The sequence below is a fragment of the Pristis pectinata genome, chromosome 40 (genome assembly GCF_009764475.1).
Source record: "Pristis pectinata isolate sPriPec2 chromosome 40, sPriPec2.1.pri, whole genome shotgun sequence".
Taxonomy (NCBI): domain Eukaryota; kingdom Metazoa; phylum Chordata; class Chondrichthyes; order Rhinopristiformes; family Pristidae; genus Pristis; species Pristis pectinata.
In genome coordinates, this window is record NC_067443.1 from 6,745,803 (window position 1) to 6,760,471 (window position 14,669).

At 48.7% G+C, this 14,669-nt stretch overlaps 1 protein-coding gene across 4 annotated transcripts in view; it reads right to left on the reverse strand.

Moving 5' to 3' along the window:
• ash1l (ash1 (absent, small, or homeotic)-like (Drosophila)) overlaps positions 1-14,669 on the reverse strand; it is a 213,879-nt gene that overhangs the window by 37,710 nt on the left and 161,500 nt on the right. For all 4 annotated transcript variants that reach the window (XM_052045674.1, XM_052045672.1, XM_052045673.1 and 1 more), the window contains 6 exons: positions 13,556-13,664; positions 9,240-9,446; positions 4,770-4,916; positions 2,708-2,816; positions 1,266-1,427; positions 438-532 (listed from right to left, as the gene is read on the reverse strand). In XM_052045674.1, the coding sequence (XP_051901634.1) occupies positions 438-532; positions 1,266-1,427; positions 2,708-2,816; positions 4,770-4,916; positions 9,240-9,446; positions 13,556-13,664 (829 nt within the window). The remainder of the gene's footprint in view (positions 1-437; positions 533-1,265; positions 1,428-2,707; positions 2,817-4,769; positions 4,917-9,239; positions 9,447-13,555; positions 13,665-14,669) is intronic.

Genomic DNA, 14,669 nt, shown 5'->3' on the forward strand with positions numbered 1-14,669 from the left:
AAGGAGATTTACAAGGCTGGAAAAGGTGGCGGGGGAGGTGGTGAAGTTGATGCAATAGTGGTGTTTAAAAGGCATTTAGATATGAACAGGAAGGGAATGGAGGACCACGTGCAGGCAGATGGGATTAGTTTAAATTGGCATCACGGTCGGCACAGACAACGTGGGCCGAAGGGCCTGTTCCTGTGCTGTACTGTTCTATGTTCCATACTGAAGCACTGACACAGTGAAGATCTGGAAGACAAGATTCTGAGGTGGGTTTGCTCGTAGGACAGGGTGTTGAACTTGCAAGGACATGTGCAATGCATCTGTTCAGGCTACACTTCCCAGCCTGCAGGGCAATGCAGTCGTTCGCTCCCTATTGCGTGCTCTACATTACTGACTACAACGCATGTACATTTATATACCCAGTTGTGAGATGCTGGTGATGCAAGCCCTACCTCTCTCTGTTGGACATGGGCTTCATCTGATGTGGCTGGCTCAGCTTAGCAGGGTTGCCGACGCTCTCGCTTGGTTCCTCTGACACATGACCCCTCTGTAAAGCAAAGGGATAAGACTCCTCAGTGACAACTGCAGAAGATGCGTGTCTTTTCGACTGACACGACCGCGCAACTCCTGTGCGATTGCAGCAGGTGCAGGTCCTGCCTTAGGCACGCCAAGGATGTCCATGGTCTCGCTCGCAACCCCTGCCTGCATTTGGTTCCCCGATCTCTGGTCTCAGTGTCCTGCGGTTGGCAGGGAGAGGAGGCCAGGGTTCCTGCCTACCACAGGAAGGAGAGCCTTGATTGTGAGAGAGCTCAGAACCAGGCTTGCCCGTGACACACCCGGCTGGGCTCAAGTGCTCTAGGCAGAGACAACCCCCTCAGCAAGAGGGGATAGCAAAGCAGAGCGGGAATCTCAGGGGATTAATTTGCAGCAGCCAGTGAAGACACTGGAATCCAGGACTGTTGGTGGCCACACCTCTAGAATAAGGAGGCCCCACTCTTCACCACATTCAGGGAAGGTTTCAGATTAAGGTTAGAACAAAGAGACAACCTTTAAGTTCCACTGGCTGTGCAAAGCATCCATTCCATCTGCAGGCTGGAATTTTTTCCACTAGCCTTCTAAATGATGCCAATGCAACATTTTAGTTTACCCCTACAGAGACTCCACTGTCCCAGGCCAGCATGGCTGGGATTGTCCGCAGCGGCCAACACATTCAGAGTGCAGGGTTGCTCACCAATTCCCTCCTCTCCCACCTCACTCAGCCAGCAGCAGAAAGTACCCACCCTCTTCTTTAATCGGTGCTTTGACTTCCTCTTCTCCTTCAACCTGCCTGGTTTCTTCTGTCCATTTGCCTGCTGACCGTTTTTGTTCAGCAGCCCGTTCATCCTCTGGCTCCGGCCCCCGATGATGCCCCTGCACTTCTCTGCCCCGCACTTGCACAGTTGCTGCAACAGAGACCAGAAGTAGTGTTACGGGGGCAGCCGCCAGCCCACTCGGGAGACTGTGGCTGCTGCCAGATCTGGCTTGGAGATGGAGGCTTTGCTGCTGGAAAATGTCACTGTGGGAGGAATGTGGAAGGAGCAGCTCGTGCCTTCCCTAATGCTTCCTGACCCGGCAAATCCAAGCATCCGCCTGACAGAATCCAGAGCACGACTGCAGGAACTGAAAGTGGGAACAGCTAACTGCTGACACGTTCCGCTGTCTCAGGGCATTTCACTTAGGTTGATGTGGGATCTCTGGTCTACTTCAATCTGCAGAGCATCATTGCAGAGTCCCAGAAACAACCATTCCCAGGTCAGGGGCAGCACACTAGACAGTTAAAATCAGTGTTAAAACACCATGAACTAATTTATTTTAAGTTTGTAAAAGGATAATGTGTTGAGTAACAGAATAAACTTGTGAAAACGTTGACTGAATGTTCTGTATTTTAGAATTATTTCATAAATAAACTGTATTTTGAATTTTGAAAAAAGGCTAGACACAGAGTGAAGCTCCCTTTAACACTGTTCTGAAACATACCCGCAGGGCAGGGGTTAGACACAGTATGGGTTTGATACAGAGTAAAGCTCCTTCTCAAATTCTCCTGTCACACACTCCCAGGGTAGAGACAGCACAAGATAGAGAGTAAAGCACCCTCTAACACTGTCCTGTCACACACTCCCAGGGCGGGGGGGGGGGGGGGGGGGGGGGGGGGGGGGTGGGGGTGGGGGGGGTTAGACACAGTATTGGTTTAATATGGAGTAAAGTTCCTTCTAACACTGTCAGGTTAGACACGCCCAGGGCAGAGGGTCAGAGGGCTAGGCAAAGTATAGGTTTGAGACAGTGAAGTTCAGGGACAGGGCAGGGACAGCACACGTTAGATAGAGAGTAAAGCTCCCTCCAACACTGTCCTGTTACACACTCCCAGGGTAGAGACAGCACAACATAGAGAGTAAAGCTCCCTCCAACACTGTCCTGTTACACACTCCCAGGGTGGAGACAGCACAAGATAAATAGCGAGTAAAGCTCCCTGCAGTGTAGTGCAGTCAACGACAGCATAGGTTAGATAGAGTAAAGCTCTCTTAGTCCTTAATGTCCCGGCCTCAAAAGAGTCCACAGCCTTCCCAACTTCCACACCTGTCAAGTTGCAGTCTCTTAACAGAGATGAATAATTCATTGCCCTGACTAACAGTCACTTTGAGCTGCGTTTTGATTCCTGTCAGAAGCAAAGCGGTGCCCGTATTACCTGCTTTTCCAGGTTGAATGCGTGGAAGTTGTAGTCATAGGTCAGTTCAGTGCCAGCATTCACGTCTTTCAGTGCAAACAGTCCAATCCTGTAAACACCATTGACCGACCTGCAGAAGGGAAGTGTGTGGTGGGACAGGGGTGCAGAACGAAGAGGGATTGTGAATGTTAGACACTTCACCCCAACCAGAACACAATTAAAACCTGGGCAGCTGTGTTGCAAAGGACCCTCTGTGCTGTGATAAACATGACAGTCCGCTGCCTCACAAACAGGTCTGTGCTGAGACGCACAAGATAAGGTTTCAGTGGCCCCCTGGGAGAGAGTAAAAAAAATATCAGCCAGGGCTCCTTCTCCCAGTGACCCCATGCAGATGTTGAGCGAGAACAGATGAGGATCAGGTGCGACTGCCCTGCAACCAAAGAGCCTGTTGGATCTCGCAATAGAAGGGCTGCCCTTTCTACATGCCGTATTAAGAGCTGGTCTCAGTCCTATGGCTGGGCTGCCCAGTAGGATGACTAAAGAACCAGTGAGGATGCTGTCAAGTGTGGACAACTGCTTAGCCCCTGCTGCAAGCTCTTTGGAGTAGAAGCGGGTTGGTTTGAACAGAGAAGCCTGAGAATCCACTGCAGACTGGCTGTGGTCAAGATGGGTTCCTGTGGGTTTTAATATTACACGCCAGCAGAATTCATCACTCAATACCCAGTGCTGTCTCAACTACTCCACCACCCATTCTGCAAGGGTCCCACTTCATTCTTCCAATTTAACAATCTCCATTGGATCTACTCTGATGACTCACCACCTTTAAAACGTCTTCCTTTTTCTTTGCATGGCTTTCCCCTTACCACAAACCAGCTCTTCTATTTCCCACATTTCTGTTCTCACCTCCTCTCATCCCAGCCAATCGAGTTCCCTTGCCCTGATCTTCCACATTCAGTGGATCATCCTCCATATTTCAGCCATCTCTGGTAGGATGCCACCACCGCGCACACCTTTCCCTCCCGCTCAGCATTCGAAGGGACTGCTCTCTCTACTGGTCCACCAACCAGTACCCTTCTCAAGGTTCCTTACCATACAACACCTTCCCTTTCACCCCTTCCCACCTACCAAGCACGCAAGCAGTCCTTTCGGGTGAAGCACTGCTTTCAATTTATGTATTGCATTTGGTGCCGAGAATGTGGTTTCTACATCGGAGAAACCAAATACAGATTAGGTGATTGCTTTGTGGAACACCTACGTTCAGTCCACAAAGATGATCCCCAGCTTCCAGTCACCTTAGTTCTCCAACCTATTCCCACTCTGATCTCTGTCTTCAGCCTCCCACATTGCTCCAAAGTTTCCAATGTAAGCTTGAGGAACAGCACCTTCTCTTTTCTCTGGGAGCGTTACAGCCTTCAGGACTTGACACTGAACTTAGTATCATTTAGTCCCCTTTCATTGCCGCCACTCTCTCCCCACAGATGTGGCCGTACACTCGTGTTTCAGTTTTGTTTCGTTTTACTACTTTGCCCCTGAATGCCAACCTTGAAAGGAATTGACAACTTTGGTCAACAGCCCATCACAGGCATTTCCACTGTTTGCTTCATCCCTCCCTCTCTCTTAAAACTTACAACACTCGAAGCTCGCCCTCCCATGCTTCCAGCTCTGATGAAGGGTCTGAGACCCAAAATGTTGACTGTCTTTCTCCCCATTGATGCTGGTCTTGTTTTTGTTTCCAATTCATGATATACCAGAGACGTTCCTGATGAGGAGCTAATTAGAGCCACATGGAGATAGAGCACAAAAACAGGCCCTTCGGTCCATCGAGTCCATGCCGACCATCAAGCACCCTTTGATCTTTTCTTTTATTTCTTATGAAATCTCCCCATACTTAGCTCAGGAGTCTGTTGAATCTTTTGCACTTGGGCCGAGAGCAGGGTATTCAAGTTAATCTTCTCAGAAGAGTTAGCTAGTTGCTACAGGCACCAGTCAACAGGTTGCTGGTGATGTTGCAGAGTGTGACTTTAATGCTGCCCGCAAATGATACACGCAGCCCACTGCAGACACAATCCCTTCTCCCTCTTACCATTTTTGCATCTCGCAGTTGGGGCTGCAGCTGTGGTTTATGAAGCGAGCCTCGTTGCCCATGCGATAGCTGTCGATCACCATCCCGCTGTCTAGGTTCAGGCAGTAGTGGTCATTGTGGTTCTGGTATTGTTCTATCATCCGGTTCCTAGAGAGGAATACAAGATACATTATGGCATCTGTGTGGCTTTGTGTGTGCAAATACGTGTCTGGATTGCGAGGCTGGGGGTCCCAGGGGAGGGGTTAAAGTCGAATTTATTGTCATCTGCATAAGTCCGTGTGTGCACAGGCGTAATGAAAAACTTACTTGCAGCAGCATCACAGGCACAGGGCATTGGAGACACAACATTCACAAGAAAAACATAAATTAAACATAAATTATACAAACTTACGTAAGAAAGAACACAATTAGGACAAAAAAAAGTCCATTGTAGTGCAAAGTGGTCATAGTGTTGCTGTACTGAGGGAGTGATTAGGGTTGTGCCGGTCGGTTCAGGAACCGAATGGTTGAAGGGAAGTAGCTGTTCCTGAACCTGGTGGTGTGGGACTTCAGGCTTCTGTACCTCCTGCCCGATGGTAGCTGCGAGAAGATGGCATGTCCCGGATGGTGGGGGATCTTTAATGATAGATTTTGCCTTCTTGAGGCAGCGCCTCCTGTAGGTACCACTGACAGTGGGGAGGGATGTGCCTGTGATGTATTGGGCTGAGTCCACTCCTCTCTGCAGCTTCTGATGTTCCTGTGCATTCGAGTTGCTGTACCAGATCACTATCAGATAGAGCCCACTCTCTGCACAGTGCTGAGAGAGAGCTGCATTGTTAGAGGCACTGCCTTGCACACTAGGCACTGAAGCAAAACAGGTGCAGAAGTATGTCACTACCACTCCGATCCAAATCTTATTCTCAGTACCACACCGCTGCGCTCTCCTGTGAGTTCCTTGTTAAGATTTCTGTCAATAACCTCTTCGAATGTCTCTGCCTCCACAGCTTGCTGGAGGCACTGAGTTCTAAAGATGTGCAACCCTCAGAGAAGAAATTCTTCTTCATCACCATCTAAAATGGGCAACATTTTCTACTGAAACTGCACACCTTAGTTCTAGACTCCCCACAGGGGAAAACACCCTCTCAGCAGCCATCCTGTCAATCAGATCACCTCTCATTCTTTTACGCTCCAAATAGGATCGGCCGAGCCTCTCATCATATCTCAACCTCTTCATCCCAGGAATGGACCTGGTGCAGAGAACGTTCACTGCCTCCAATATAAGTATACCATTCTTTAAATTCTGTTATTTAGCCAATCCGCTACGCATTCCTATACATCGCTCCCAACCCCAAGCACTCTTGTGCAGTAACCTTTAATGTGGCAGCTCATCAATGCCTTCTGGAAATCCAAACACACTGCATCTACTGGCTCCCCTTCACCAATGTGTTTGTTCCATCCCTTAAAAGCCACAGCAAATTTGTCAAACATTCTTTCTTGAAGCCGCCTTGTCTTATAATTTCCTCAATATCCTGTTATTACCTCCTTTATAATGGATTCCAGCATTTCCCCAATGACAGACCTTAGGCTAACAGTTTCCTGCTCGGTCTCCCTTTCTTGAATAACAGTGTACCATATGTGGTTCTTCCTATCCCCTGGGACCTCTCCAGAATCCAGGAAATTTTGACAGATTACAACCAATGCATCCACAATCTCTGCAGCCTATTCTGTTAATATGCTGGGATGCAGGCCCACAGGTCCAGAGGACTTGTTGGCCTTCAGTCCATTAGTTTGTTGGTATATTTATCCTCTGGTGATCAAGTTCAAGTTGATTGTTGTAATATGCATACATAGAGGGTATAAATGCCATGAAAATTAGCTTTTTGCAACAGCAGCACAGTACATTGCAAGACGAGGACAAACATAAGTTAACATAAACTTCTTGAGTCAGTGCCTCAAGAAGGCGGCATCCATCACTAAGGACCCTCACCATCTGGGACACGCCCTCTTCTCATTACTACCATCAGAGAGGAGGTACAGGAGCCTGAAGACCCACTCTCAACAATTCAGAAACAGCTTCTTTCCCTCCACCATCAGATTTCTGAATGGTCCATGACCACCACCTCACGATTCCTTTTTTGCACTATTTATTTATTTTTGTAATTTATAGTAATTTTACATCTTTGCACTGTACTGCTGTCACACCACACATCAAATTTCACGTCGTATAAGTCACTGATAATAAATCTGATTCTGATTTAAATTAACATAAATTATAGATACCTTACAAATTAAACATAGAGACAAGTGCAAGATCAAGGGAGAGGGATCGTTTTAAGTTGCTCTATCCCCATGGGGCCTTCATCATCTTTTATTATTGTTAGGATCTTTATAGTGCCCTGTACCATTAAAAAGAACCCAAAATTATTGAGTACCTCTGCCATTTTTCTATGACCCCATTATTAATTTCTACTCTCATCCTCTGAGGAACTGATGCTCACTTTAGCTACTTTGCTCCTTTTTTTTAAAAAAGAGGATCTTATTGTCTGTTTTTATATTATTTGCTAGTTTACGCTCACACTTTAAGGATTCTCCCCCCTCCCATCGGGCAGAAGATACAAAAGCCTGAAAGTGCACACCACTGGGACAGCTTCTATCCCGCTGTTATAAGACTATTGAACAGTCCCCTTGTACGATAAGATGGACTCTTGACCTCCCAGGCTACCTCGTTATGGCCTCGTTATTGGCTGCCTGCACTGTACTTTCTCTGTAACTGTAAAACAATATTCTGCATTCAGTTATTGTTTTCCCTTGTACTACCTCAATGCACTGATGTAATGAAATGATCTGTATGGATGGCATGCAAAACAAAGTTTTTCACTGAACCTTGGTACATGTGACAATAATAAACCAATTTACTGATACAGTGGAGCTTTTACCAGTAAAGCCCTGGTGGTCTTAACTCTGCCTTCTAAGCACAGCAGAAGCTTCCTATTTGGTGGGGTGATACAAAGAGGTTGTAGCAATGTTGAACGAGCACGAGAAGCTGCAAGGGGTGATGCCTCATCACACTGACAAGTTCTCAGTCAGAGCAGAAGCACGCTGTTGCGTTTCACTGGAGCTCTTTCCTTCACAAGTGCAGGGGAGTAGGTAAAGATCCGAATGCCACAGGCCAAATCAACTAATGGGCCAAGTGGTCCTTTAACATTTCTCGCTTTTGCCAAGTGGATGATAAATGAGAATGCCTCGTGCAGTACTGCGCCATACATCTTAACTGAAACAAGTAACTGTTCAGCTCCACAGCCAGGAAGGACAGATGTGCATTTCTGTGGCACCTTTGCCATGGAAGTGCAGCAGCCAATTTGTGCAGAGCAAGCTCCCACAAATAGCACTGTGATAACCACCACATTATTTGTTTATGGGTAACAAATGCTTCAAAAGGGAATTGGATGGGCACTTAGAGAACAATTTGGAAAGTTATGGGGGTAAAAGCAGGGTGTGGGACTGATGGGATTGCCCCACTAGGAGCTGGTATGTACTCCATGGGCCGAATGGACTAGGGTGTCATAGCAATTCCTATTCTATGAACATCAAAGAATTGCAGAAGCTGGAAATATGAAATAAAAATGAAAATGCTGGAAAGGGAAGAGTCTCCATTTTCCTTTGCACAGATGCTGCCTGACTGAGTTTTTGCAGCATTTATATTGTCAATAATTCTACAGTGCTTTGGGATAAATATTGGCCCCAGGACACATCTCCTTGGAAAGGAGACTGCTGGTGTCCTCTGACAGAGAGTGTTCTCCTGGTATGACACTTCTGGTGCTGCCCCTGCAGGTTACCTGTGACAGTCCAGATTTCTTGCTCAAGTCTCCAACCATCTTCCTTTACCAATACAAAAGCACCGGTGCCAAACACTGCCACCTCTTGCACTCCACTAACTGCTGCTCCAAGTAATCATAGAGTCATGGAGTGGTACAGCACAGCAACAGGCCCTTCAGCCCATCATCCATGCCTTTTGTCTACCTACACAAACCCATTTGCCTGCATTATGAACTCATTCTTCACTGCCTTCTTATTTAGGTGTCTACACGTACTGACTGTGTCCAACTCCACCACCTCCTCTGCAGCGCATACCAGATATCAACCACAGTCTGTGTAAGAACAAAACTTACCCCTCAGATCCCCTTTAAAACCCCTACCTCTCAACTTAAAGCCATGATCTCTTGTTTTTGATACTCCTAGCATGGGAAAAAGGTTTTGACCATTTATCTCATAACCTTACATACTTGAATCAGGTCACCCCTGAGCCTCCTTCACTCCAGGGTAAACAAGCCCAGTCTATCCAATATCTCCCCATAGTTAAAGTCCTCCAATCCAGGCAACATCCTGGTGAATCTCTTCAGCATGCTGTCCAGTGCAATCATGTCCTTCCTGAAGTCTCTGTAAGTTATGCTGTGCGGGGACCTGATGCAGTGACAATGGAGGTGTCTGTACCTGAACTCCTGCTCGCTGACCACCTCACCCAGATACTCGATGATGAACTGCCCGGCCTTCAGGGTTTCCTTGGTGCGGATGCCCCAGCCTTTGCCTTCAGCTCGGAACCGCTCCAGGCACTGCACCCACTCGTGCCTCTGGATCCGCTGGTTACAGCAATACTCGTCACAGGGACACGTGCTCGGGGCACACTCTGCAAAGATCATCCTGCAACAGAAGAGGCATGTGACAGGTGCTGACTCCAGCCAAGGCCGCTCAGTCGTCTGTGTCTTTTCTTTGCGGTGGTTCCCTGTCAGGGAATTCACTTGTTAACCAAGCCACACGCGACATTGTGAGGAGGTACCACGACGCAACTTGGACGTACAAAGGGACAGTGGGCTGTGTGACAGTAAACCTAGCAGTCCCGAGGCTGAGGCCGAGATGGTGATTGTACGCAATGCAGCGCGCGCGCGCACACACACACACACACACACACACACACACACACACAGTTTAAAAGACATTTGGACAGGTATATGGATAGGAAAGGTTTAGAGGGATATGGGCCAAATACAGGGAAATGGGACTAGCTCAAGTAAACAACGTGATCGGCATGGACGAGTTGGGCTGAAGAGCCTGTTTCGAGAGCTCTTATCCTGCGGCAACATCCCCAGTAAACCGCTGGCAGTAGCTTCGTGCCCAATCCCACACAGTGTGACCATCACTACCTTACCAAGGGCCGACACTGGATGGTTGGTGGACAAGGGGTTGGCCCTGATGGTATACGGATCCCAAAGTGCTACAAGGTACAGCGGATCCGTATTGGGACTCGGGGTGACGTGCCCATTGGAGACTGCCATGTCAGGTAGATGCCCAATGACAGGTGCAGCCTGCGGAGCTTTCTCTCCCCCACCCACTGCAGGCTCACCCCAGGCTGCACTCACTCCTGTGGAACTGATGGAAGCAGCCTGCCAGTCCTGCTGCCCTGACCATGCACTCCCAGGGCAAGAAATGGGCAGGCGTATCCAAGCAGTGCATGGGAAGGGGTACATCTACCACAGGAGGTCACCAGCCACCAAACCCCCACGATAATACTGCTGCTGCCAAGTTCGAATGGGACTGGCGTCTCCTACTTACCTGTCACAGTGAGAGCTTTGTAAAAGACCTGCGGTTTAATCATGATGGGCACCTGGTTAGGTATAAATGAATCGCAACAAGGTTCTGTAAGTTATGCTGGCCCCTGTACAATGCCAGCGGGAGCCGACATTTTCCTCCCATTACTCCCAATGACGTAGCGAAGGAAGTTTATGCTTCATTACTCCTTCCCGACGCTGTACAATAAGCAGGCATGACGTGTGTGTAAACATAAGTGGGCCATGACTGGGCCTGTAATAGTCCTTTCAGGAATAACCGGCTCCATGAGGCAAACAGTGGATGTGTGCTGTGGGGAGGGTGATTAACTCTGACTGGAAGATGTCACATACTCAGAGTAAACAGACTTCAGCCCATTGAGTCCGTGCTGACCATCATTCACCCATTTACAGGAATCCTGCATTAATACCATTTTTTTTTAAAATTCGCTCCACATTCCCATCATCTTCCCCCAGATTCTACCGCTCACCTCCACACTAGGGGACAACTTACAGCGGCCAATTAACCCACCGACCTTCAAGCCTTTGGGATGTGGGAGGAAACTGAAGCACCCTGGGGAAACCCACGCGGTCACAGGGAGAACGTGCAAACTCCACACGCACACATACTCAGATGGTGCTGGAGGTTAGGATGGAACCCGGGGCTCTGGCGCTATGAGGCAGCGGTTCTATCAGCTGGTGTGGGCACTGGATTGGGAGAGGGAACCGTGTGCCAAAACTGCAAGGTACACTGGGCACCTGAAACGCCCCTTCATAGAATCGTACAGCATGGAAACAGGCCATTCGGCCCAACCGATCCATGCCGACCAGTGGGCACCCTTCTATATTAACCCTATCACCCAGCACTTGGTCCATACACATCTATGCTTAAGCAACTGAAGTGATCATCTAGATACTTCCTAAATGCTGTCAGCACTCAGTGACCACACTCTCTCGGGCAGTGCATTCCAGTAACTGGGTGAAGAAGGTAACCCTCTGAATTTCTTCCCCCTTACCCTAAACCTATGTCCTCTCGTTTTCGCTACCTCTGAGATGGGGAAAAGTTTCCTGCAGTCTGCCCTGTTCCCTCTACAGTTCCTGTACTTCAGTCATGTCCCCTCTTAGCTCCTCCGCTCCAGGGCGAACAGGCCTAGCCTCTCCAGTCCCTCCTCATAACTGAAGTTCTCCCAACAACAAAATCCCCCCAACTCCTTGAGCAGAAACTTGCCGAGAGAAAACCAACGCTGACTGGCTAGCCACTCAACAAGTGGGAATGGGCAGGAGGTGTTGAATTTATTGCCAGCTCTAATGAATCAAAACTGGAACACTGCCTGGGCATCTGTTTCAGCGCTGGGGCCTCGGTGCATGTGGCACACTGGGCCTTGCTGTTTATTACAACTCAAATCTTCCGATTATAATTAATAATAAAAAAAACATCAGTGCACAGTTTTTGGGCAAGGAGCCAAGGGCTGCTAATGAGTTTGCATCAAATAGCTCAAAATATGCATCAACAGACCAGAGTGGAGAGCCAAGTGATGAAATGAGGCTGGCGAGCTTCCACAGTCCCAGTTACCAGCACATGCTTGCCTCTCCTCTCTGACAAGGAGCCTGCAACTTGTGTTGTTCTACCTTTAGTGAACTATTGCGCATGGTAAAAATATTCCTTTGTCGCACTTCAGGGCAATACAGTTGCGCAGCAGGTAGTGACGATGCCTCACAGCTCCAGTGACCTCGGGCACTGTGTGTGGAGTTTGTACGTTCTCTCTGTGACCACGTGGGTTTCCTCCAGTCACCTCCCACGTCCCAAAGGCATGCTGGTTGGTAAGTTAATTGGCCGCTGTAAGTTGCCCCCAGTGTATAGGTAAGTGGTCAAAGAGTCATACAGCATGGAAACAGACCCTTCCATCCAACTGGTCCATGCCGACCAAGATGCCCATCCAAGCCAGTCCCATTTGCCAGTGTTTGGCCCACTAACTTCTAAACCTTTCCTGCCCAACTGTCTTTTAAAGGTTGTTAATGTACCTGCTTCAACCACTTCCTCTGGCAGCTCGTTCCACATACATACCACCCTTTGTGTAAAAAAAGTTGCCCCTCAAGTTCCTATTAAATCTCTCCCCTCTCACCTTAAACTTATGCTTTCTAGTTCTTGATTCCCCAACCCTGGGGAAAATCCTTATGAATCTTTTCTGCAATCTTTCCACTTTAGTAACGTCTTTCCTGTAAGCAGGGTGACCAAAACTGAACACAATACTCCAAGGGCGATCTCATGAACGTCTTGTACCCCGCCTGGCCATCAGGAGGAAGTTGTTGGTAATGTTGGAGAATAGGACAGGGAAACAATGGGGGTTGCCCTGCGAGTTGACATAGACTGGACAAAGGACACCAAGCTCCTGGTTGATGGGAGCTAGCTTCCGTAGGCTAGTGCAGGTTGGATGGCTATTTGGTAAAGGAAGCCAAGCAGCTATATATAACTTTGGTTAGGCTACACAGAGTATTGTGTGGAGTTCTGGTCACTCCACTACAGGAAGGATGTGGAGGCTTTGGAGAGGGTGCAGAAGAGGTTTACCAGGCTGCTGCCTGGATTAGAGGGCATGTGCTACGAGGAGAGGTTGGACAAACTTGGGCTGTTTTCTCTGGAGTGGCTGAGGCTGAGGGGAGACCAGACAGAAGTCTGTAAAATTATGAGAGGCAGAGATAGACAGACAGTATCTTTCTCCCAGCATCGAAATGTGTAATATTAGAGGCATGACTTTAAGGTGAGAGGGGGAAAGTTCAAAGGAGATGTGCAGGGAAGATTTTGTTTTTTTACACAGAGAGTGGTGGGTGTTTGGAATGTGCTGCCAGGGGTGGGGGTGGAAGCAGATACGATCAAGGCATTTAAGAGGCTCTTAGATAGGCAAATGAATATGCAGAGAATGGAGGGATATGGACCATATGCAGGCAGAAAGGATTAGGTTTCATTGGCTTAATTAGTTTGGCACAACATTGTGGGCCAAAGGGCCTATTCCTGTGCTGTACTGTTCAATGTTCTATGTTCTAAACTGACATGCTAGGTTGACTTCAGCCCAGGTTAAGTTGTTGCAGGACATTCGACAGCTGCCACAGATCGCCCAGTCTGTCGAGACCACCTTGTCCTTGTCACGTCCCAAGGGTCGGCAGTGCTGTGGTGTTGGTTTGGGTGGCAAGAGAACACTCGTACGCGCCTACCTGTTCAGACAGTCCTCCATGCAGCTCTTCTCTGCTGGGTTCGTTGGCCTCTTACAGTTGCAAGTCGTGGGCTCGCAGCCAGAGAGAGGCTTAACGTCGACAAACACATCTACAAAGGCGACAACAAGCCTCATGGTTACAGGACGTTTTAGGTTGGCAAACCCCAAATGCAAATCAAATCCTGACGGAAGTAACACATCTGGAAGCTGCCCGACCCGATGAGGAAGGATGTTTGAGTGCGCTCTGTTCTGAAGACCCCTCCCCATGGTCTTGATCTGCCTGCTGTCTGCTGCAAGCTGGCCGAGGGAAAGCAGTGTTGGCAGCTGGCAGGACTCCCTTGCATTGCAGACCAAGTCTATGCGGGGTGAAAACAGGGCATTTCTGAACGAAGCCTCGCCTGACAGTGATTGTTGTCTCGCTGCAGCACTCATTACCCTTTGTATATTTTTTACAAGCCTTGGAAGGCCTGTGTTTTGTAATTCAGCTCCATCTGTGCGTTTTGCAGCTTCCACCATGCAAGCTTGGTTTTGTTCAGAAGGTTCCAATCATCAGCTTTCCATCTAGTGTCGAGCACAGGAGCTCGCTGACAGCTGAGAGTCCTCCAGCACCCCCCACTTGCATTCTCACACAGACAGGTGGCCCTCTTGCTGCTGAGTCTGGCTTAGGGCCGATGATGAATTTGAGCGTCTTTGCAGTCATCTGCCTCGTGCTCCTGCAGAAATTGCTGGCGCACAGCTCCAAAAGGTTCTAATGGCCCATGGCTCACTCTCCCCAAGAGGGGGAGGAGGTGCAAGTGAGGGAGACCTCGTTTAAGCCCCATCCTCCTCTCACCCAGAGCCTATGGTGGATCGTCCAGCATGATGCGTCAGCTATAACGGAGGCTCGAATAATTTCCCTCTCAGTCCAGGGGCTTCAAGGCTGAGATCAAGGTGGAAGATTGTGGGGGCCACTTGCACAGGGGTGTGGCAAGTGGTGTTGCTCTGGATAGAAGGAGATTCACCTGGCAAGAGCTTTGGATACTTGGACAGAGCACTGCAGTGCCAGAGTCAGGGCAGGTGCTCCTCTGAAACTGGTCTCTGGGTTTCACCGTGTGACCCAGCCCAGCCACAAAAAC